This window comes from Dipodomys merriami, unplaced genomic scaffold, assembly GCF_024711535.1.
Source record: "Dipodomys merriami isolate MVZ:Mamm:240054 unplaced genomic scaffold, mDipMer1.0.p SCAF_28, whole genome shotgun sequence".
NCBI classification, from domain to species: Eukaryota; Metazoa; Chordata; class Mammalia; order Rodentia; family Heteromyidae; genus Dipodomys; species Dipodomys merriami.
This window is the reverse complement of record NW_027204270.1, coordinates 13,169,862-13,194,828: the sequence shown is the minus strand read 5'-3', so window position 1 is coordinate 13,194,828 and position 24,967 is coordinate 13,169,862. Positions and strand designations below refer to the sequence as shown.

Below are 24,967 nucleotides of genomic sequence, written 5' to 3'. Positions count from 1 at the left end.
TTCCCAGCCCAAGCGCTAGCTTTTTTTTTTTTTTTTTTTTTTTTTTTTTTGTCGGTCGTGGGGCTTGAACTCTGGGCCTGGGCGTTGTCCCTCAGCTCTTCAGCTCAAGGCGAGAGCTCTACCACTTGAGCTACAGCGCTACTTCCGGTTTTCTGGTGGTTTATTGGAGATAGGAGTCTCACGGTCTCTCCTGCCCGGGCTGGCTTTGAACCGCGATCCTCAGATCTCAGCCTCCTGAGTAGCTAGGATTACAGGCGTGAGCCACCAGCGCCCGGCTTCCAAGCGCTAGCTTTGAACTGAAGAGCTGAGGGACAGCACCCAGGCCCAGAGTTCAAGACCCACAACCGACTATATGTATACAACCGACTCTCTCTCTCTCTCTCTCTCTCTCTCTCTCTCTCTCTCTCTCTCTCTATCTATCTATATATATATATATATATACACACATATATATATTCAATGAGTAGATACTGTACCATAATTGTGCAATGAAACTGATCTATATTAGCATAGTGTATAGGCAAAGAAAAACTTCCTGTATATACTTGCCATTTACAATTATTTCCTCTCTAGCCCAACACCAATGGCTCACACCTGCAATGAGGATTGACATTCAAAACCAGCAGGAGCAGAAAAGTTTTTGTGAGACTCTGATCTCCAATTAACCACCCCAAAACTGGAAGTGGTGCTGAAAAGAGCTCAGGGACATCGCCCAGGCCCTGAGTTCAAGCCCTACAATGGACAATAATAATATTTTCTCTGGGAAATGGAAGAAAGGTCATTGTACTTTTTGTTTTTCCTACTGGTGCTGGGGTTTGAACTCTGGGCCCTGGTATTGTCCTTGAGCTTCTTTTGCTCAAGGTGAGTACTCTACCACTTGAGCCACAGTCCCACTTCCAATTTTTTAGTGATTTATTAGAGATAAGAGTCTCACAGACTTTCCTGCCCAGACTGGCTTCAAACCACGATCCTCAGATCTCAGCCTCCTGAGTAGCTGGATTATAGGTGTGAGCCACAGGTGCCTGACACTTTGATTTTTTACAATGAGTTAAATATATCCATACTGTCTTCTACCAAAAATGTTAATTGTCATACTTGGATCTTGTTTTTCTTTTGGTGCCAGTACTGGGGCTTGATCTCACAGTCTTGCACTTACTTTTTGTACATAGTTCTTCTCTACCACTTGAGCCACATCTCCACTGATGGGTTTTTGGTGATTAATTGCAGGACACATGTCTTGTGGACTTTTCTGCCCAGGTTGGCATACAACCAAGATCCTCAGATCCTAGCCTTTGAGTAGTTAGGATTACAGGCATGAGGTGCTGGCATCCAGCCTTAGTCTTCTGACACTTTCACTGTTAGCTCTTTCCTTCAAACTTGTTAAGCATGCTTGACACTGCTCTATTTCCTCTTTCATTCCTTAATGACCCATTTTCTCTATTACCCACTATCCTGAATAGTTTTTATTTTTAATCAAGTTGTGAAGTAAGACATTTACACAGAGCAGCTAAGGAAATTTCCCTTGTCCAAACCACGTGCTGCCTCCTGAGCTCATGACCAAATGATACTAACAGGAGATGCATTCCAGAAGTACATACACAAGTCACTGGACATTTACATATCTAATAGGGTCAAATTCCTCTTCCGAACTGCTTTGTCACATAGAATGTCCTATAATACATTCTATGACTTGTACTTTCCAATAAAATAGCAACTTTGCCATGTGGATACTGAAAATTGGCTACTACAAAAAAAATTTTTTCTGCTTGTACCAGAACTTGCACTCCCAGGCTGGGAAGGTGGCTCAGTGGTAGAGCACTTGCCTTGCATGCTCGAGGCCCTGGGTTCGATTCCTCAGCGCCACGTAAGAAAAAAGCCAGAAGTGGTGCTGTGGCTCAAGTGGTAGAGCGCTAGCCTTGAGCTGAAGAGCTGAGGGACAGCGCCCAGGCCCAGAGTTCAGGCCCCACGACCGGACCCCCCCCCCAAAAAAAAAGAACTTGCACTCCCAGGTGGCATGCTACAACCTGAGCCACATCTCCAGTCCAGCTTTTGATGGTTAACTGGAGGAGTTTCTCTTCTGCCCTGGCTAGCTTCAAATCTAGACACCCTTACTCCCTGCCCCCAGAAGATCTCAGCCTGAGTAGCTACCATTACAGGTGTGAGCCACAAACAGTTGGCTAAGCAACTGTTTTTTGTTTTGTTTTGTTTTACTGGTCTTGGGGCCTTAACTCTGGGCCTGGGCGCTGTCCCTCAGCTCTTTAGCTCAAGGCTAGCACTCTAACACTTGAGCCACAGAGCCACTTCTGGCTTTTTCTGCTTATGTGGTGCTGAGGAATCAAACCCAGGGCCTTATGCATGCAAGGCAAGCACTCTACCACTGAGCCACCTTCCCAGCCCAGCAAATGTTTTTAAATAGAGTACATGGAGAGCAGTTCAACCTCATCACCTTTAGAATAGGATCAAAGTATGGGAACCAAGTCAATTGCCCAAGGGCCAATGACTTAACATGCCTCTGTAATGGGATCTCCATAAGTGTTCAGATTTTAGGCTTGGGTATGCGTGCCTATGCAAGGAATACAAACCTGAGAAACATTTAACTTTCATCCCACAAACTGTACCTGTTCACATGTATTCTTTGTAAGCCAGTAAGTTGTTTTCCAATTCCTTGAGCCTTTATAGGCAAACTATCCAACTGAACCAAGAAGGGAAGCTTCATCATGAAGATGTAGAGCAACATGGGGAGTCATCATATGAAGGGGATGGAGGGCAGTCTGGTAGGGCTGACCCTTAATGGTCCCTACCTTCAAGTCATAAATTTTGGACACTGAGCAAAGGAAGAGAAAGTTGCTTGGTGTCAGAAATGTTGTAGAAGCCGGGCGCAGGTGGCTCACACCTGTAACCTAACTACAGGAGGCTGAGATCTTAAGATCATGGTTCAAAGCCAGCACAAGCAGGAAAGTCCACGAGACTCCTCCAAATAACCAACCAGAAAACCTGCTGCGGCTCAGAGGTAGAACACTAGACCATAGGCAAAAAAGCTCACACAGGCAAAGTTCAAGCCTACCAAATAAAGAGTTATGGCCAGTCACTGCTGGCTCACACCTGTAATTCTAGCTACTTAGGAGGTTGAGATCTGAGGATTGTGGTTCAAAGCCAGCCCAGGCAGAAAAGTCCATGAGACTCATCTCCATTTAACCACCAGAAAACTGAAGTAGAGCTGTGGCTCAAGTGGTAGAGCACTTACCTTGAGCTGATCTCAGGGACAGTGCCCAGGCTCAGAGCTCAAGCCTCATGACTGACTAATAAAGTTGTGGAGTTTCCTTTATAATCTGCGTATTTACCTTACCTGAATAATTTGCTTATCTCCAGCTTATTAGTTGAGCCTATTGGAATCTATTCTTTTGTTTTCTAAATTTAAAATGCTCAATGTCATGCTTATAATTCCTAGCTACTGGGGGCTGGGAAGGTAGCTCAGTAGTAGAGTGCTTGCCTTGTATGCATGAGGCCCTGGGTTCAATTCCTCAGCACCACATAAGGAGAAGCCAGAAGTAGCGCTGTGACTCAAGTGGTAGTGCTAGCCTTGAGCTGAAGAGCTGAGGGACAACACACAGGTCAAGTTCAAGCCAAGACCGACAAAGAAAAAAAAAACCTAGCTACTCAGATTGACATATGAGAATCACGGTACCAGGACGAATTTTTAACTCTATCAGCAATAAAACAAACTTCATGGAGACATAGCTTAACACGAAGAGCACAAGCCAGCTGAGCAAGCCCCTGAAGTTCAAGCTCAAGTACTAACACACACACACACAAACACAAGAGGAGTGAGGGACATTAATGTTGGGGGGGGAGGGGGAAGTTACACTAAAATAAGACAATCCCAAAAAGGTATTGTCAAAAGGGGTGGCTCACGCCTGTAATCCTAGCTACTTAGGAGTGCAGTTCAAAGCCAGCCCAGGCAGTAAAGTTTGTAAGACTCATCTCCAGTGAACCACCAGAAAACGAAGTGGCACTGTGGCTTAAGTGGTAGAACACTTGCCTTTAGCTGAAGAGCACAGGGACAGCACCCAGGCCGAGTTCAAGCCCCTCAATCAACAACAACAAAAAAAAAGGGGGTGGAGGGAGGTGAGTATTAAAGACATAAAACACCAATCCATTTTCAGCTCTTTTGCCTGGTTTCTAGCATGCCAGGCTTTGATGATAAGCCTAGCAGATAGGCATAATGAAGTCATTAAATTTACGGAATCTGGCATCTTACGCTATATCCTTAACCTCAAAATGGCTGAAACTCTTCAGAATGTAACATTTATGTGTCAACAGACATAAAATTTACATAAGTGTTATCAGCTAGTTTAGATGACTTTTAATTCACAGTACAGCATCCACTTTGAAAATATGTGCTTATGGGCTGGGAAGGTGGCTCAGTGGTAGGAGCACTTGCCTTGCATGCATGAGGCCCCGGGTTCTATTCCTCAGCACCACATGAGCAAAAAGAAAAAAGCTGAAAGTGGAGCTGTGGCTCAAGTGGTAGAGAGCTAGCCTTGAGCTGAAGAGCTGAGGGACAGCGCCCAGGCCCTACACTGGATCCAAAGGAAAAAAAAAAAAAAAAAAAAAAAAAAAAAAATATATATATATATATATATATATATATCATATATGTGCTTAAGTTCTTCCCAGCTATACTAGTATCAAGAATTTCAAAATGACTACACACTATCTTCAAAGCCTAACAACTGCCAACTATACACATGATTTTTATATCTTTTTTTTGGGGGGGTCCGGTCGTGGGGCCTGAACACTATCCCTCAGCTGTTCAGCTCAAGGCTAGTGCTCTACCCCTTGAGACACAGCGCCACTTGCGGCTTTTTTTCTTTTTGCTTATGTGGTGCTGAGGAATCGAACCCAGGGCTTCAGGCATGCAAGGCAAGCGCTCTACCACTGAGCCAGCTTCCCAGCCCTGATTTTTATGTCTTTTTTTTTTTTTTTTTTTGGGGGGGGGGTCCGGTCATGGGGCCTGAACTCTGGGCCTGGGCACTGTCCCTCAGCTCTTTAGCTCAAGGCTAGCACTCTACCACTTGAGCCACAGCGCCACTTCCGGGTTTTTTCTTTTTTGCTTATGTGGTGCTGAGGAATCGAACCCAGGGCCTCAGGCATGCAAGGCAAGCGCTCTACCACTGAGCCACCTTCCCAGCCCGATTTTTTTATATCTTAATGAGGTGTTGCCCTTTCATCTTTCTTAGTTTCCTGTTCAGAAACCCATGCTAATCTGGCTTAATTCTGGCCAATTTTTCAAATTTCTAAAATATCCACACCTGGTATATGCCTATAGTTTCCTGTTCAGAAACCTATGCTAATCTGGCTTAATTCTGGCCAATTTCTCACATTTCTAAAATATCCACACCTGGCATGGTATATGCCTGTAGTTCTAGTTACTTAACTGGGTTAAGATGATCGTTTGAGAACAAACTTGAGCAACATGGTGCAACCCCACCTTCACAAAAAAATAATCCAGCCAGCACTGGTGGCTCATGCTTGTAATCTTAGCTACTCAGGAAGCTGAGTGGTTCAAAACCAGCTAGCAGAGAAAAGTCAAGTGAGACTCCTACTTCCAATTAACTTCTAGGGCTAGGAAGGTGGCTCAGTGGTAGAGTGTTTGCCTTGCATGCCTGAGGCCCTGGGTTCGATTCCTCAGTACCACATACACAGAAAAAGCTAGAAGTGGCACTGTGGCTCAAGTGGTAGAGTGCTAGCTTTGAGCAAAAGCAACTCAGGGACAGTGCCCAAGCCTTGAGTTCAAGCCCCAGAACTGGCAGAAAAAAAAATCAATTAACTCCTATATCCAATTAAGGCCTAAGCCCTACATTAACTTCTTGGACTTGGGATGAACAAACCTAAACACACGATGGCTCCTTTAGTTCTTCTATTGAATAAAGACTCAATAGGCAATATATGCATTAAAAACATAATAAAAACACAATTTTATTAACAAATATACAAAACATACACAGTTCAATTACTGTGTCTTACAAATTTCACTTCTGTAAAACCAACTGATATTACACAATATTTACAAGAATATATACAAAACTCCCACCTGTATGTAATCTCTGGTCCACTTATGCTCTCTTCAAGAGAAACCTAAAAATGGTAACATTTTACTATTAAGTACATATGTTTTGTATGGGTTTTTAATTGCAACAATTATTGATAACTGACTCAAAGAGATAATGCTAGGAACAGAAACTTGCAATAAAGTGCAATTTTAGGCAATCTTAGCCATTAGTTTTCTTCTTTTAGACTGGTATCCATAGTCCATATGGACTTTTTTTCTTATCTATCTTTGGCAATCCTGAAGATGTTTCTTCAGCAGCCGCTTTAGCTGTTTTCTGTATTGGCTTCGCAACAGAATTCTGTAAGGCAATAAATTAAAATCAGCTTCTTACACACAAATTATATAGATCTGTTTTTCACAAAATATATCAATTCCATTTAAAGAGTCATTATCAAGCAAAAGCACAAGCCTACACAATGTGAATGTAAACCTTTATTTTTGCCAGTCATGAGGCTAGAACTCTGAGCCGGGGCACTGTGCCTGAGCTCTTTAGCTCAAGGCAAGCACTCCACCACTGGAGCCACGGCGCTACCTCCAAACCTTTTTTTCTGTGTGCCATTCACGGGGCTTGAACTGGGGGCCTGGGTACTGTTCTTGAATTTTTGTTGATCAAAGCTAAAGCTCTACCACCACTTCACTTCCAGTTTTGGTTCTTAATTGGAAATTAGTATCTCATGGACTTTCTAGCCCTCACTGGCTTCAAACCTTAATCCTCAGATCTCAGCCTCCCTGAGTATCTGGGGTTCCAGGAGTGAGCCCCCAGCCCCCAAGCAAATGTTTTAACATTCTGAACCCAATCTGAATAATGATTTACATACACTTACATTAGCACTAAAAGCTATGTTTCTTCTCTGTGGCGACTTTTCACTGAGATTTTTAGTTCCATCTTCCAATTGTTTTTCTGACAGCTAGACAGGTAAGAAAAAATAATTTTTTTAAAATCTTTGGATTTATAATTAGTGTATAAATAGAAGCCCAACCATATACACCACAGCCTAAACAACACACACAACTGTTGAGCTGTCCAATAATCAAGACTGACTTAATAGCAGGTCACACTTCCCCACACTTTTTATTCACCTGCTCCAAATTCAAATGAACAATTTTTAAGGCCTTGCCAGTTTGGCACCTCACTGCCTGAAAAGTAACTAAACTTGTCTAATCCTAATATTGTAACTGGATCCCAACAGTAAATTCATTCAGACCAGTTATCTTTACTTTGACATCAATTTCTACCTTGACTTCTGAAGCTATCAATTTTAAGCTTTAGATTTCATACAATTAACAGGAAATAGTGTTGTTTTCCGGTGTACATCCAGCATATTTCTGGAGAATTATAATAAACTTATCTGCAAGTGAAGCAGGCCTCCTCTTCTGTAATCTCTCAAAACATCTGGAATATATTGCATATATTATGAAAGGGACATCTATACCACAGATGCCCCACCATTAAGAAGTGTTCCTTTGCTTAATTTAAAACTGTCTTTACTACCCTATGCAAACAGTACCTGTCCCAAATTCTAGCATGCACATGGAACAAGAAAACTGATCTTTTGGTGTGTGAATGTAAAATTAAACCGCTGATGCTTTAGCCCATGTATCAATTACCAACAGATTTTCTTCATCATTGTCTGGAGACCACATTCATGATTTCTATAAGACAGAAATAAAGCAGATAAACTATACTGTATGTTGAGCACAGACTTGTGGGAACACAATGTGGAAATTGAAAGCTACAGATAAAACTCTGTCTATAAAGACTAGAGTAAGAAAAATTTGATGATAATAAGACATCACTAAAGTACCAGCAACAACATATCTTCAGTGTTCTCATGAAAGTACTAATACAGTGTGATTGAAATTTCATTACCTCCCAACTTCATGGGTGTGACTTTCTGTCATTTGTTAGATTTGCTTTGTTTTTGGCAAATCAGACTTCTTGATAGTATAGGTAAACTTAAAAATGGCTATGTAAGGTCTTTCTGGCAGTAAGCATTCTGAAGATCTTATCATGACAAAGCTAGAGTAACTTACCTCGAACTTTGCCCCACTTGGTATAGCTGTTGCACGGCTTTTTTCTTTGGCTATACCAACAGTTCTGAGGCTGGCTGGCAAGTCAATGTTCGTTGTTCCCAAAGCTTTTGCTGCATTGGCTTTTGCAATTTCTAACAGCTCCATTCGATCTAGGAAAAGACATTGTCTATAACACAGGCCGACAAAAATCCCTACCTCATCTTGCTGAGAAAATGCAGTACTCCTTCATATAAAAACAACCAGTTTCCATTTCCCTAAGTTTTATTACTCCATTTATTTCTCGACCTGAGGAATGTTCTTTGCCGACTTTATATGGCCTAACTGTCTTAACTATTAAACCAATACTGACATGTTACTAACACCCATGTTTAATACAAATTTCTTTATAAAGTACTGGGAAAACTCAAGTTTGCCGAGTAGCAATTAGCTTTAGAAAAGGCCTGTTTTGACAAATGTTTTTGCCCTTCCATCGTTAGGATTAGGGTCCAGACGGTGACTTTAATACTAGAGTCCACTTAACACGCTGACTTTCCAGATGACCCAGGCGGGGCCGTCCCGGGGTCCCCACTCCCTCCCGGGAAAACCACCACCCAACTGCAGGCAGGAAGTAAACAAGGCAAGTCCTGAACCAGCCCCGCGGCCCAGCAGAAAGCGGAAGCGGCGCGACGCCCCACCTTTCTCGGTGAGCCGGAAGGGGGTCCTGCTCCGCGAGCGGCTGCGGGTCCGCTCCCGCCATCGGGGGCGCTCTTCCGGGTAGCGGGTGCGGCCGAAGCCGTAGTAGCGCCGTCCCGGCGCCAGCACGTCGTCGGCCCTCGAGCGGCCGTAGCGCGAGCGCGAGCGGCTGCGGGAGCGGCGGGAGCGGCGCGGGCGCTCGTGGTACCGCTCGCGGTAGCGGCGGCCGCGGGAGTACGAGCGCGAGCGGCTGCGCGAGTACGAGCGCGAGTAGCGCCGGTACTTCCGCTGCTGGCGCCGGCGCGAGCGCGAGCGGCTGCGGCGCCGCGGCCGGGGCCGGCTGCGACTCCGGGACGACGAGCGGCTCGAGCCGCGGGAGTCGGGCCCGGAGCTCCGGGACGTGGAGCGGCTCCGGGACCGCGAGGACAGGCGGCTGGAGCGGCCGGACCGCGAGGTCGAGGGCGACGGCTTCTCCTGGGGGGAGCCGGGCCACATGTCGTTCACGTAGTTGGGCATGGCGGCCGCGGCCTTCCGGCTGCTGAGGAGCCTTCCGCCGACCAGCAGGCGTCTGGAAAGGAACCGGAGGCGGCAAGAGTCGGTCGGAGGCCGGGAGGCGGCGCCCGCGAGCGCGCGACGGCCTCGCCCTCAGCCCGGGCCGCGTCCCGGGGCCCCGCGCGGGCTCGACCCCCGGCGCCGGAGAACTCACCACAGGCCGCGGACGCCTCCCTCGAGACGGAGAGAAAGGCGCAGCGGGCGCCTTCCCCTCGGAGCTCGGGACGAGGAGGGGCTGCTCCGGAGCGCTCTGCAGGAGTGAGCGAACAACCACCACCTTCGACGTCCGGACGCGAACTGAGCCCCGCGTCTGCTGACGCGCCGAAAGTACTAGAAACCCGGAGCCTGCGCAGTGCCGTTTGCGCGGTGGGCGTGGCTTTCTGGCCTAACCGCCGCCCGGCTTGAGGCTCCCTGGGTTGCGCCTGCGCAGACGGGCCAGCGGCTCTCGGGCTACATCCGGGTATCCTGCGACGGCTTTGTTTTGTATTTTAAGAGAAATGCCGCGGTCTGGGGTTGCCGGAACGGGTGGCACAGTGCGGAGGGACCCCGGACTCTGTCAGGGGGAGCGGCCGCGGGCTGGACGGGGCTCAGACCCCCGCGGGCCAGTGGAGCCTCCCTGGCAGCGTCTGCGCTCTGGGGCTCGCCTGGGCCCCGGGCCACACCCCGCCTGCGCAGGACTGATAGAGGTGACCGCCGCCACCCTCCGGAAATAGAGTCCAAATTTTAAAGAAGGGCTTCGGGGTTCTTATTGTTGTTTGACTTCCATGATTTGGCTTAGAGGTCAGCGAGAGAGTCACAGATGCCCATTCTCAAGGGCAGTATGCCCGGCCCAGGAGGCTAATACCACGCAGACATCAAGCACAGAGAACAAAGAAAACTTTATTCAAAGGGCTCAGCAAGACCCCCTCTCACAAAAGAGAAGAAATGCTGGCTGTAGTCTGAGGTGACCTATCTAACCCACAAGGCTAGTAGGCAGAGACCCTGGTGTGGACGTGTGGACCCGGGGCTTCAGCAGAGCGGGCTAGGAGTTACGGCTGCTGCCCAAATGGCAGATAAGGGGTCTTACAGCTACCCAGACCTGAAGGTCACGCTAAGGGGATCTTGCTAAATGGTTGTAGCTGCCCTGGCCAAGTGCCATCTCGAGGTGAAGGGGGTGGAGGCTGGTTATTTACTGCTCTTACTAACTACTGTTGTAAAAAGACTATTCTAAGCTATGAGAGAAGAGGCTACTGGGCCAATATTCCCCACCCTTTGGTTTAATCATTTAAGGGGGCACCTTGTTGGGAGCGTGGGTGAAGGTCATTTCTTCTGGAGCTGCTTCTTGCTAAGAAGGGCTGGAAGTAGTCAGGGGGGTACACTTGACCAGGTACCCTCCCTCCTAGGAGCATTTGATTGATGGACTGATTGCTGAAAAGTCTCATCTTTCCAAAAATGATGTTCTAGATGCACCTGAATAGACAAGTTTCAGTTAGTATGAGGCAAAAAAAAAATTGCTGTTAGCAGACCCAAGGTAGGCTTTAGCCTACCCCAAATGGGTCCTGTACCCCTTTATTTTGTTGGGTAATTTTTGCAAGGTCTCTGAGATGTTTGACTTGTCCCTTGATGGCATACCTGCTATCAGTTAAAGCAGCACGTTTGTTTTTTTTTAACCTCATCACAACCTTGGTGGTGGCATAGGAGTAGGTAATTGATAGCTGCAAGATTGTCAAGGATAAGTTGCCTATGTTCCTGTTGCTCTTGATTTAACAGTGCAGTGGCAGAGGAGGTGTAGTTAATGCTTTTTGCCACTACGCTTGCCAAATGTGTGACACCTTTATAGGCTCCTACTTGGTATCCCAACCAAGAAGAAAGTGAGGGCAATGTATTCTGCTTTAGACAGTTTATCGATACAAGTCTCATCCAGCACTAGACTTCTTGTTTCACGGACTTGTTGAGACTGGAAAAGCTCTTTATGGAGTACAGCAGCTAGATGGCTTAGTCAGCATCAGGAGTTATGAGGCAGATTGGCAGGGATATAGTTAAAATACAACTCTCAAAGATATAAAAGCAGCCACTAGGTAAGGAAACATGGCCCTCCATATCTAAAATGCATTCATAGTTGGTACAAGTTGCCTCATCTTAGTTCTATACAGTAGTGGGTGCAATTTTGAATCTGGGCATAGTGTTATTTTCCGGCATTATAATCCAGGGGGAGTATAACATTAGAGCATCCATGGGTTTTTTGTTTTTTTTAATGTGAGGGCTTTTCCCAAATATAGGAGTCAGCATAGGTAGTAGGTTTATTACTGTGACCAGATGAGAAGATAGTAGGTTTTGCATATTGCCACAGGTTGGCACACTGGAAGCAAGCAGGACCCGAGTACATGTCCCAACTCCAGTTCCTGCCTAAGACAAAAGGTAGAGGTATTAGTCATTTGGGCCAGACAAAACCAGATGTTGTAATACATGTGGTCCTGCAAGGACTCAAAGGAGGAGGATCCTCCATATTGTGTAGCACAGCTGTTTAGGGAAAACAAGCAGAAAATTACAGCCTGGGATAGCAAGGATTTAACAGCCACAAGGAAGTTGCCTTGTAAGAAACACAAGAAGAGGTAGAAGGAGATGTAAAGAAATGGGTCAGAGCCGGGCGCCAGTGGCTCACGCCTGTAATCCTAGCTACTCAGGAGGCTGAGATCTTAGGATAGTGGTTCAAAGCCAGCCCAGGCAGGAAAGTTCGTGAGACTCTTATCTCCAATAAACCACCAGAAAACCAGAAGTGGTGCTGTGGCTCAAGTGGTAGAGTCCTAGCCTTGAGCTGAAGAGCACAAGGACAGCGCCCAAGCCCAGAGTTCAAGCCCCACGGCTGACAAAAAAAAAAAAAAAGAAAGAAAGAAAGAAATAGGTTAGATGTTACTTGTTTGGGGGTGGATCCGCTGGCTGGCATTGTTGTCTCTGTCCTTGATATCCTGGGTGCCTTGTGTTTCTATGCTGTGAGGGTGACTGGATCTGAGTTGGTTTGTCGATAGAGACAGAAGTCCAGTCTGGTATTCTCAGAGGAGTGAGGAGGTCAGCAGCACTTGACATGCCAAGATGAATCCAGCCTTAGACCTGTATAGCTGTAGGAATAGAGAAAATGAAGGTCCTTCCTGCTTGGCAGAAAACTGAATGGATTCTGTGTCTGTGGCAGACACTGTTTAGGAACATTTGTCAAGTCTCCTGCATTTATGGAGGGCTCAGAAAGTGGAGAAGGAGGGTCTGGGAGCTGCAAGCCATGTAGGTGTTAAAGGAGGGAAGGCAGATTCAGAGAAGGTGAGAGTCCAAAGCCTGTTTTGAAATGAGAGAGGTAAAGATGGAGTGAAAGTACAGTCAAAAGAAAGCATGTTGGGGGCTGGGAAGGTGGCTCAGTGGTAGAGTGCTTGCCTTGCATGCCTGAGGCCCTGGGTTCAATTCCTCAGCACCACATAAGCAAAAAGAAAAAAGCCGGAAGTGGCATTGTGGCTCAAAGTGGTAGAGCGCTAGCCTTGAGCTGAAGAGCTGAGGGACAGCGCCCAGGCCCAGAGTTCAGGCCCCACGACTGGACCAAAAAAAAAGAAAAAGAAAAGAAAGCATGTGGGGCTGGGAAGGTAGCTCAGTGGTAGAGTGCTTGCCTTGCATGCATGAAGCCCTGGGTTCAATTCCTCAGCACCACATAAGCAGAAATGCTGGAAATAGTGCTTTGGCTCAAGTGGTAGAGCACTAGCCTTGAGCTGAAGAGCTGAGGGGCAGTGCCCAGGCCCAGAGTTCAGGCCCCACGACTGACCAAAAAAAAAAAAAAAAGCCAGGCACTGGGAACTCACACCTGTAATCCTAGTTACTCAAGAGGCTGAGATCTGAGGATCACGGTTCAAAGACAGCCCCCTGCAGGAAGGTCCCTGAGACTCTTCAATAAACCACCAGAAAACTGGCAATGGCATTGTGGCTCAAGTGGTAGAACACTAGCTTTGAGCTGAAGAGCTGAGGCACAGTGAGCACCCAGACCCTAAGTTCAAGTCCCATGACTGACAAAAAATAAAAAAGAGGGAGAGATAAAAGTGAGCCAGAAAGGCATCTCTCAGTTCATGGTCTGTAAGATCAGCCAACAGGCATGAGGAGGACATTTTCAGGAAAGAGGGAGGTTACTCATTGGTTGGTAAAAAGTCATGACTGTATTCTACTAGTCTGTCCTCTGGAATAGGAGCCAGAGCAGGTGTGTTGCAGTCCTGAGGAGACAGGTCTATTGTCAGGCAAACTGTAAGAGGTCCTGTAGGAACTGCCTTATAAGAAGTTGGTTTGTAGGGCCAAATTTGGCTAATGTGAATCCAGACTGCTATTTCTTTTCATTCAACTACTGTGGGGGTGGTCAGAATTACCTCAACTTCTAAGGGCCTGTCCATTCAGGCTGTAGTTCCCTGAAGAGGCAGGGAATGTAGGGTGAGATGAAGCTAGATATACTAGGTTCCCGACTTCAAAGGGGCTCTTGCTAGTCATTTCTGGAGAGGAGGCTGTAGAATCCACATATTTCCAGAGAGCTGCTCCAAGATGGCTGAGGAGAAGGGGAAGGAGGTGGAAGGGGATTATGGGAGGTTGGGTAAGAATCCCAGGGGGAACCATAGGACGCCCATACATTTTTCAAAAGGGGATAAGTTAAAGGTTTTTTTGTTTTTGTTTTTGTTTTTTGAAGAATGCAAAGGTGTGGGGGGCAAGGGGGAGTCATTTTACCCAAGTCCCAGTGAAACTCTAGAGTTAATTTGGTTGGTATATTTTTTAAGGAGCAGGTAGTTCTCTCCACCTTGCCTGAAGATTGGGGATGGTAAGGGATAGGAAAATGTCAGGTGATGTTGAGAGCTTTAGAAATTAACTGGGTAGGGATGGGAAGATGGCTCAGTGGCAGAGCGCTTGCCTTGCATGCCTGAGGCCCTGGGTTGGATCCTCAGCACCACATAAGCAAAATGGAAAAAGCCGGAAGTGGCGCTGTGGCTCAAGTGGAAGAGCTCTAGCCTTGAGCTGAAGAGCTGAGGGACAGCACCCAGGCCCAGAGTTCAGGCCCCACAACCGGACCCAAAAAAAAAAAAAAAAAAAAAAAAAGAAATTAACTGGGTAACCAGGGAGGTAAATTCAGTACAATTATCAGACTGTATAGTGGTAGGAATTCCAAAATGGGGAATAGTTTCTCAAATGCAGATGTGCCCTTGTTTGATGTGTTGGAAAGGCAGGGGGGTGTTGGGAGACAGAACTAGATTTTTTCTTTGTTTTTTTTCTTTTTTTCTCCCCCCCCCTTTCTTTTTTTCTTCTCTTCCTTCCTTTCTTCCTCTATCCATTCCTTACTCTCCTCCCCTTCTTTCCTTCCTTCCTTCCTTTCTTTCTTTCCTTCTTTCTTTCTTTCTTTCTTTCCTTCTTCCTTTCTTTCTTTCTTTCTTTCCTCAATCATGGGGCTTGAACTCTGGGCCTGGGCACTGTCCCTCAGCTCTTTAGCTTAAGGCAAGTGCTCTACCACTTGAGCCACAGTGCCACTTCTGGCTTTTTCTGTTTATGTTGTGCTTACGAATAAAACCCAGGGCCTCATGCTTGCAAGGCAAGCACTATACCACTGAGCCACTTCCCAGCCACCAGGACTGGATTTTTGACAAATGGCACACAAGGTGGTAAGGTCATGTAAGTATTTTCCTCTGTTGTTAAGGGCCTTACAGTTTTTTAGGTATTCTCTTGAAGACTCTTGGTTAAGCTTGATTGAAAAGCAGTTCCTTGAAGGTGCTTGTGCAGTTTCAAGCATCCCTGAATTAAATAAAGTTATTTCAAAAAGAAAAAAAAGACTCTTGGTTAAGGTAGAAACGTAAGTAATGGAGAATCTGGTAGAGGGAAGTTTTCCACCGATTGTTGTTGGACTGGATGCCCTTACTGACAGGATGGAATCCTGTGACTGGGAAGAGTTGGGGCCGGGGAGAAGGGCATTTCCTGCCATCATTACCGAGCTGTTGGTCTGGTGGGCTTTGCAGTAAGTGATTCCTGTCCCGGATGAAAGAAGGGAAGAGATTAGGGGATGCCTTGGTGATAGTTGCTCCCTTTATTAGTAAAATCCCTCTTCTTCCAAATGGTTGCATGGGACAAAAGAATATGGAAGGCATATTTGGAATCAGTATAAATATTTATAAACTGAGCCCAGAGTAAAGGCACATTTTAAAGCATGTAGCTGTGCCTGTTGATTGGTGATGTTTAAGGGGAGAGGGTCTGGGTGTGACCTCAGAACCTGGGAACCTCCGTAGGAGGCATGACAGGGTGGTCCACGATGTGACCTCAGAGAAAGGAGAGGTAATTTCTTCCAGGTGTGCCGGTTACCTAGGTAGCACAGTACTGAGCAGAGACTTAAACAGGACGGAGAAGGAGAGTGTATGTGCAAGGGGTATGTACGTGCAGATTTACTCAGGGAGTTGCATAGGGCCCTTCCCTGGCAGATCTAACATCTCCAGCCCTTTGAAAATTATGAAAAAGGATGCAGACTCTCTCTGGCTACTTCCTGCTGGCAATTGGCATCAACCCTAAAGGTTAAAGTTAGAGATGAGTTCCCCTCCAGGAGAAGGCAGCAAGCAGCAGCAGTTCCTTGCTCATGGATGCAAGTCCTTGGAAGAAGTCTCATGAGGCAGGGGCTAAACAAGAAAGAAAAATATTACTGAGGGCTGGGAAGGTGGCTCAGTGGTAGAGCGCTTGCCTTGCATGCATGAGGCCCTGGGTTCGATTCCTCAGCACCACATAAGTAAAAAGAAAAAAGCCGGAAGTGGCACTGTGGCTCAAATGGTAGAGTGCTAGCCTTGAGCTGAAGAGCTGAGGGACAGTGCCCAGGCCCAGAGTTCAGGCCCACGACTGGACCCAAAAAAAAAAAAAAAAAAAGAAAAATATTACTGAAAAGATGGATGACAGTGGCTTGGAGGTGATAAAAGGGATGAGGTAGAGAGGTGTGTGGAGAGCAGCTGGCTCAGTGTTACCCACTTTGGTCTTCTTTAGGGATGTGAGACAGCTTTACCTTGGTAGGCCCAAGGGGAGAACAGCTGTACCTTAAAATCAATGTTGGTACAGAAGGAGCAGGAGCATGAGCCCTTTTTATTCTGGACCAATGAATACACTGTGACCATCCCTTGAGCTTGAGTATGAGTGATTAGGGGCTCTACAGGAGGCCTTGGTAGATGTCTGGATTATAGAGATGGATGGCACCCAGGAGGCTGTCAAGGCTAACTGTCCTGAGTCTAAGACTTTACTATAAATACAAATTGCAGGTAACAAAGGCAAGATTGTAGCTGGGAGCTAGTGACTCACGACTGTAATCCTAGCTACTTAGGAGACTGAGATCTGAGGATCGAGGTTCAAAGCCAGCCCTGACACGCTGTGAGACTCTTATCTCCAATAAACCACTCAGAAAACTCGAAGTGGCACTGTGGCTCAAGTGGTAGAGTGCTAGCCTTGGGCTGAAGAGTTGAGGGTCTGCGCCCCAAACCCAGAGTTCAAGTCCCATGAAAAAAAAAAGGCAAGATTGTAAGTTCCTGTCTGGCTAGAAGGTAGATAGGTATGGACATTAGATGGCAAGCTTGTTGACTATTCCTCTTGATCTCCCAGCTCTGGTTAATTTTGAAAAGGCAGGCACAAAGTGGCTCCATTTAGGATATGACACCAGAATGTGACACCATCTTCCCTTACTCCTTTCCCCGGTTCCTTGTTAGGACTGGCGTGTAGCTCCATGGGCTCATTGCTGGGATGGCTTGTAGGTATCTCTTTAGTCACAGGATTTGAACTCAAGGCTTGGACACTGTCCCTGAGCACTTCTGCTCAAGGCTGGTGCTCTATCTTTCTGAGCCACAGCGTCTCTTGAGCCATGCTTTCAGCCTGGTATTTTGTCAAGTAGTTGGGAGGTGGAGTTTGAGAGGGATTTTTGTTTTCCTGGGCTGGCTTTGAACTGCTATCCGCAGATCTAGCAAGTGTCATAAAAACCCTTTTATTTCCAATTAAAGCAACAAGGAGACCAATAGAAACAGTAAACAGAGCTTACCTGTAACTTGTTAAGAATTAAAGTTTTATCTGAAATTTGTAAGAGTCATTTGTCCTTTTGTCAGTTTGACTATAAATGCTGTAGAGGATTAAGTGTGTAACAACAAAAGACTTAACAATAGTTATAATCACATATTAGGACACTAATTGAGATTGAGACATTGTAGATGATACTAAACCTTTGTGATTACAGTGAAGAATGGAGGAGTTGTGTCCTCTTAGCTCTGTATCCAATGAGGCTTTTATAATTGGGAAACATGTATTAGAAGGCTGGGAAGGTGGCTTGGTGGTAGAGTGCTTACCTCACATGCATGAGGCCCTGGGTTCGATTCCTCAGCACCACATTAACAGAAAAGCGGGAAGTAGCACTGTGACTCAAGTGGTTGAGAACTAGCCTTGAGCTGAAGAGCTGAGGGACAGCGACCAGGCCCAGAGTTCAAGCCCCATGACCGCCAAAAAAAAAAAAAACAAACCCAGAACATGTATTAGAGCAGAAACAATTATTTTGTAGATGAACATAATGGACATAATGACATGCTAGTTTTACACCACTGTATTAATCTTGATCTAATATGCATTACAGCCAACTTAATTACATACCAACTTTACTCATAAGTTTTATCTTTCAAGACATACTCATACCATCTGCTACATATTCAAACCTTCTGTGACTTGCTTGAACATTCTGTGGTTTGTCTTCATTTTTCTCCTTTTTTTTTTTTTTTTTTTTTGGGTCCGGTCGTGGGGCTTGAACTCTGGGCCTAGGCGCTGTCCCTAAGCTCTTCAGCTCAAGGCTAGCTCTACCACTTGAGCCATAGCGCCATTTCCGGCTTTTTTTTCTTTTTGCTTATGTGGTGCTGAAGAATCGAACCCAGGGCCTCATGCATGCAAGGCAAGCGCTCTACCGCTGAGCCACCTTCCCAGCCCGTGAGCTGCTTTTGTTCAAGGCTAGTGCTCTACTACTTGAGCCATGGGACCACTTCTGACTTTTTCTGTGTATATGGTACTGAGGAATCAAACCCAGGGCTTCATGCATGCTAGGCAAACACTCTACCACTGAGCCACATTCCCAGCCCAATTTTTCTCCTTTTTGAGCAAACATTTAACACACTTTTTACTTTCCAAATCCTTTCTTATCCTGAGGAAATTTTTTCCCACAATTCCTTTTACCAGGCCTTCTTACTACTTTTTCTTTACACTTCATTACTTTTTTTTTTGGTTAATTTGTGTTTTGGATTAATTCTTAGACGTATGTATTTATTTGGTTGGTCATGGGGCTTAAACTCTGGACCCAGGTGCTGTCCCTCAGCTCTTCAGCTCAAGGCAAGCATTTTACCACCTGAGTCACAGCACCACTTCCGGTTTTCTGGTGGTTAATTGTAGATAAGAGTCTCATGGACTTTGCTGCCAGGGCTGGCTTTGAACTGTGATTCTCAGATCTCAGCCTTCTGAGTAGCTAGGATCACAGGCGTGAGCCATTGGCACCTGGCTCTTAGACATATTTATTTGCACCCAAATTTGATAAGCTTTTGTGGCTTGAATGTAAAATTTCTTGCTTTTTTTTTTTTTTTTTTTGGCTGTGGAGTCATTTTAGAACTGCCTCAAAGTAGCCCGGCGCTGGTGGCTCATGCCTGTAATCCTAGCTACTGAGGATCGCGGTTCAAAGCCAGCCCGGGCAGGAGAGACCGTGAGACTCCTATCTCCAATAAACCACCAGAAAACCGGAAGTGGTGCTGTAGCTCAAGTGGTAGAGTGCTCGCCTTGAGCTGAAGAGCTGAGGGACAGCGCCCAGGCCCAGAGTTCAAGCCCCACGGCCGACAAAAAAAAAACAAGAAAAAAACAAAAACAAACAACAACAAAAAAAACAGAACTGCTTCAAAGCAATTGACTGTGTCTGCATTAACAGGCTGTGGGGGAGAGAAACTTGCTAGATTAGATTCCTATAACAAACAGCATATGTAAGGATCCTTCACTACCACCCCAGGGGACCACACAGAGGCAGGCACAGGAGAAAGATTATTATAAGATTTATTAGAGGGGGGCTGGGAAGGTGGCTCAGTGGTAGAGCGCTTGCCTTGCATGCTCGAGGCCCTGGGTTCGATTCCTCAGCACCACATAAGCAAAAAGAAAAAAGCCGGAAGTGGCATTGTGGCTCAAGTGGTAGAGCGCTAGCCTTGAGCTGAAGAGCTGAGGGACAGCGCCCAGGCCCAGAGTTCAGGCTCCACAACCGGACCCAAAAAAAAAAAGATTTATTAGAGGGGCCATATCTCCCCAGGAGAGGGAACACATGGAATCTGCCCCTATCCAAGTGGTAAGTAGGTCTGGGGCAGAAAGTGAGCGCAGAAATGAGGTAAATGAGTGCAAGGTAGGTCTGGGCAGAGAGAGGGAGTGACCAGATGGATGGTGGGAACCCTAGGACAGGGAGGAACTCAGGACCAAAGGTAGGGACAATCCTAACAGCGTACTTGATAGTTAACTTTTTTTTTCTTTTTTGCCAGTTCTAGAGCTTGAACCCAGGGCCTGAGCACTCCCTGAGTTTCTTTTGCTCAAGGCTAGTGCTCTACCACTTGAGCCACAGCATCATTTCCAGCTTTTTCTGTTGATGTGGTACTGAGGAATTGAACCCAGGATTTCCTAGGCAAACATGCTAGGCAAACACTCTACCACCAAGCCACATTCTGAGCCGATAGTTAACTTTTTTACATAAGATATATAATTGCAGTCAGGAAAAATAAATAATTTCAGGAAATATCAGTACCAGAAATAGAAAAAGATTACTTTTTACATCATAATGTATGCATGATAATGAGATTACTTTGAACATGTTTATATACAGACACATGTACACACACAAATACACTTATGTAGAAGAGGTTTAAGGCACACTTAGGGTGAAAGAAAGGAAAGAAAGGAAGGAAGAAAGAGAAAGAAATATGGGCCATGTAAGTTTTCTGGACTTTTAGTGGTAAATGACATTATTTGACCAAATATGATACAGCCACATTGTCAGTGAAGAACATAGGCAATACCAAACAAAATACACAGCAAAACTTAGATATAGCCAACAAGAAACAGAATTTAACAGAATTTCCATGCTTGAACAAACATTGATCATAAGAACAGATAACCTTTAAAATAATTTTGATAATGAGACATATTAGTATATGAATTAATCTTTGAACACCTAGAGGAATAAACTTGGTGGAAGTGGCAGTTGTAGAAAAACCCATCTTGTGGCCTTTGTCTCTTCCTAGGTGTCAATATCCTGAGCCTGTAGAGAGAATTGGGGGAGGGGGTGCTGAACAGGTTTTTTTTGTTGTTGTTGTTTTTGGTCCGGTCGTGGGTCCTGAACTCTGGGCCTGGGCACTGTCCCTCAGCTCTTCAGCTGAAGGCTAGCACTCTACCACTTGAGCCACAGTGCCACTTCCGATTTTTTTTTTGCTTATGTGGTGCTGAGGAATCGAACCCAGGGCCTCATGCATGCAAGGCAAGCACTCTACCACTGAGCCACCTTCCCAGCCCAGAAGCTTTTTTTTTTTTTTTGGCGGTTGTGGTGGGGCTTGAACTCTGGGCTTGGGTGCTGTCCCTCAGCTCAGCGCTCTACCACTGGAGCCACAGCGCCACTTCCGGCTTTTTCTGCTTATGTGGTGCTAAGGAATCGAACCCAGGGCCTCATGCATGCAAGGCAAGCGCTCTACCACTGAGCCACCTTCCCAGCCCCTGAACAGGTTTAAGAGGGGAGAAGGCAGCACTTTTAACCTGTAGACATTTGTTTTGTTTCTGGTTGTTAAGGGGGGGGGGCCCTTGAACTCTGAGCGTGGGCGCTGTCCCTGCACTCTTCATTCAGCTCAAGGCAAGCTCTCTACTGCTTAGGCTACAGTGCCACTTCCGGTTTTCTAGTGGTTTATTGGAGATAAGAGTCTCATAGTATTGGAGATAAGAGTCTCTCGGACTTTCCTGCCTGGGCTGACTCTGAACCACGATCCTCAGATCTCAGCTTCCTGATTAGCTAGGATTACAGGTATGAGCCACTGGAGCCCGGTTTAATCAGTAGACATTTAAGAGGATGATGTGGCATAATAAAGGTAACTGAAAAGGGAATGTTTGAGTAATTGGATAGAGAGAGCTATCCGCTAGGGAAAAGGTGAGAGGGAGGGATTTCTCTTTCTGTAGCCAACTAGAGGAGTTTGCTGTAAGGGAGAAATGAAGAAGTAGAATGAAATGAAAATGGACTCAGGCAAGAGAAAAGGATTGGATTTTTGTCTGAATCCCAAAGACAAAAAGATTGGTTTATTTTTATTATGGGTGTTTCTGGGTGGGACAAGGAGAGAGCAGTAAAAGAGAAGCTGGCCTCAGTGTGTTAGCCAGCCAGCCATTGTCAGTAACCAATTAATGAAAGAGCCAGAGCAGAGGCCTGCTGATTTAGGGTCTAGAAGGGAAGGTGTATTAGCCAGAGAAGTGGGGTGAGAGACAGACTGAGCTGCTATAAGATAAAGGAAAGTTACTTTTAGAGGAGATGGTTGGGAGGCTTACAGCACAGAAGGACTTAGGGGAAAAGCAGGATGGGGTGGGGGCGGCATAAAGCAGGGATGGAGGTGGGGCTTTGGTGTAGGAGACAGAAGAGAGAGAAATACTAGTGGGTAGAGCTTATTAAGATAAAATTGTTGCAGTCACCAGGACAGTTTAGCTTTGAAAGGGAGAACTCAGAGCACAACTTTTCAAGGGCACGAGGTGGGGGAGGGGGCAGTGCTGGAGATTAGCCCAGGGAGGGGGGGGGATGGATGGCTCTTTACCCGTGCGTGCGTGCGTGCGTGCGTGCGTGCGTGCGTGTGTGTGTGTGTGTGTGGAGGGGGCAGTCCCTTGCCCAGTACCCCTTTTGTTGGCATTTAGGACATGGTCCTGGTGGTGGTGGTGGAGGGTTGAGGCAGGTGTGTGACCTGTGACCAGTCTGTCCACATCTGAAGCTGGGCCTGGGGGCTTTTTTGTGAGACTTAACTTCATGAAGTGGGGCAGGTTGGCAGAGGGCCTTTACTATTTAGTCTTTAGGGCCTTTTCATCTCTCTCATTGTATACCTTGAATGCTGCCTCTAGAACCTCTGCTTGGGGGTCAGGGGTTGGTTCCCTTGTCCAGCTCGTTAAACAGCCCTAATGTCTGGGGCGCATTGGGAGAAGAAATAATTCACTAGTAACTGTTGGCCAAACTGGGTTTCCGGGTCTAGGTTAGTGTACCAGAGGCATGCCTGTGTGAGGAGCTCTAGGAAAGATGATGGAGTTTCCTGTTTATCCTGAACCACCTGAGTTAATTTACCATAGTGCATGGCCTCACGGCTGGCTTCACGAAGGCCAGCAAGGAGGCAGGTGGTAAAGCGTTCTGCAGCTAGACCTGGTGGGGAGTTACAGTCCCAATGGGGGTCTCTCTGTGGGTCGGCTCAGCTCCTGTGGGCTGGGTTTGATCTGTTAAACGGGTCTCGTCTCGTCGGCTTGATCCCAAGCCCTTTCTGGAAGGACGCAGTGGTTGGTATTGTGGGAACATCACGGGAGGACAGGCAGAGGTTCTTGACCGCTTTAACCAGAACAGTGGGGTGGAGGCGTACGCTCCGGAGCGCTGTGTATCTGTGGTAAGTCACCTGGAGAAAAAGGACTGTGCACTCACCATTCCTGCAGCTCCCGCCACCTGCCTAGGAGGCGGCACCCCGGCCGCTCCAGACAGAAGGATGGGCTGTGGGAGGAGGGCCTTGAAGGAAAGGAGTTGGCAGAGTAGGAGGGGACGAGGTGTGGACTCTACGGGCGGGCGGCGGCGGAGTGAGTGGTTGAATAGGAAGCGGAGTGGAGAGTGGACTTGGAGTGGAGGGAGGTGGTGTAGTGGCAGAGGCGGGGAAGAGGGGAGGGTTGGGGGAGAGAGGTGGGCGCTGCACGGAGGAGACCTTGTCAGGAGCTGAAGCCGGGAAGACGGGAAGGCTGGGGCAGGAGGCGGGGCTGGAGCCGAGAGGCGGGGCTGCGGGAATGACTGGAGGCGGGGCTGGAGCCGGGAGGCGGGGCTGGAGCCGGGAGGCGGGGCTGGAGCCAGGAGATGGGGCTGGAGCCGGGAGGCGGGGCTGCGGGAATGACTGGGGGCGGGGCTGGAGCCGGGAGGCGGGGCTGCGGGAATGACTGGGGGCGGGGCTGGAGCCGGGAGGCGGGGCTGCGGGAATGGCTGGGGCGGGAGATGTGGGGAGAAGACTGGCTGGAATGGAAGGACACTGGTCAGCAGGGTCCCAAGCAGAAGCTTCTGAGCCTTTTATTTTTTATTTTATTTTATTTTTTTTGGGTCCGGTCGTGAGGCCTGAACTCTGGGCCTGGGCGCTGTCCCTCCGCTCTTCAGTTCAAGGCTAGCGCTCTACCACTTGAGCCACAGCGCCACTTCCAGCTTTTTCTGCTTATGTGGAGGAATTGAACCCAGGGCCTCATGCATGCAAGGCAAGCACTCTACCAATGAGCCACCTTCCCAGCCCGCTTCTGAGCCTTTTAAAGAGTATGGCTTAGTGGCTAGCCATGACTTGCGCGGGCAAGCAGAAAAGACATAGCGCCGGGTGATCGCCACGGAAGGAGAAAGCCTGAACTGCAATTGATTCCATTTTCCCTAGTGCTCCCGATACGTAAATAAATCCCGAATAATGACAGGATCGAAGATGCCATTTAGCAGCCACCGAGATTGGCTCCCCAGGTCATAAACAGGCCGTGCTCCATTGCACAGGTGAATGAGGTCCCGGGGCCTAAGGCCAGGAGCCAGGTGGAGAAAGAGCAAATTGGCCAGATCCCAGCCCAGGGGAGAGGCCGCAGCGATGTTGGACTGTAGTTTCCCATGGTGACATTCTGACAGGTGTCCCTGATCTGTCGTCCTAGTGAGAAAAGCAAGTGGGTTGGGGGAGGGTTGTCACCCAAGAACCCCCCACCACTCGAGGCGCAAGGGCCCTCCCGGTACAGAGGCCCATAAACTGGCAGAGCCCAGTACTAGGGGTTTAGGATAACTGCGAGCCGGTACAGACAAAGAGCACAAGAAAGAGCACCCATAGGAGCACAAATCCACCTACCCCGTGCAGACGAATTAAGGCCGGTGGATTGGATGTGGAGAGCACAGGAGGAAGCTGCATGGTGGCTATGCAGGTCTGGCAGAAGTCCAGGCCCCTGGGGTCACGACCCTCGGGGTAAGAGGGTGACTAGCACAGGGGCAATTTGGAACTAGACTTCCTAGACAGCTCAGATCCCTCCACCCCAAGGCGGGAAGAGCAAACTCACCAATATAATACCAGTTCCTGGCCAACACACCAATGTTAGACTTTATTAAACTTTGCTAGAATACCACACAGACATCCAAGCACAAAGAACAAAAAAAAGTTTATTGCCAGCAAAGGGATCAGCAAGACCTCAAAGAGAGAAGAAAAGTCAGCTGTTGTCTGAGGTGACCTATGTAATCTATAAGGTTAGGAGGCAGAGACCAGGTGTGGACATGTGGACCAGGGGCTTCATGGCAGGCTAGGATTTATGACTGTTGTCCAAGGGGAAGTTAAGGGGTCTTGCAGCTACGCAGAC

The 24,967-nt window shown here is 47.2% G+C and overlaps 1 protein-coding gene across 2 annotated transcripts; it reads right to left on the bottom strand.

Moving 5' to 3' along the window:
• Positions 1-5,950: 5,950 nt before the first annotated feature.
• Positions 5,951-9,693, bottom strand: Rsrp1 (arginine and serine rich protein 1). 2 transcript variants are annotated; one of them, XM_070037609.1, is made up of 5 exons: positions 9,525-9,690; positions 8,821-9,386; positions 8,147-8,295; positions 6,937-7,020; positions 5,951-6,410 (listed from the first exon to the last, which is right to left on the bottom strand). In XM_070037609.1, the coding sequence occupies exons 2-5, from the start codon at positions 9,332-9,334 to the stop codon at positions 6,294-6,296; spliced, it is 864 nt and encodes a 287-aa protein (XP_069893710.1). In that variant the 5' UTR covers positions 9,335-9,386; positions 9,525-9,690; the 3' UTR covers positions 5,951-6,293. The 2 variants fall into 2 exon arrangements, 1 of the variants encoding a protein (XP_069893710.1); XR_011375580.1 differs by lacking the exon at positions 5,951-6,410 and having other exon boundaries at positions 7,721-8,295; positions 9,525-9,693.
• Positions 9,694-24,967: the final 15,274 nt, after the last annotated feature.

Excerpts from the sequence above, each read along its gene's own strand:
- Rsrp1 (XM_070037609.1), bottom strand. The coding sequence starts at position 9,334 with ATGCCCAACTACGTGAACGACATGTGGCCCGGCTCCCCCCAGGAGAAG. Across the intron at positions 7,021-8,146 it reads CAAGTGGGGCAAAGTTCGAG|CTGTCAGAAAAACAATTGGA; the intron begins GTAAGTTACTCT and ends TTACCTGTCTAG. Across the intron at positions 6,411-6,936 it reads ACATAGCTTTTAGTGCTAAT|AATTCTGTTGCGAAGCCAAT; the intron begins GTAAGTGTATGT and ends ATTGCCTTACAG.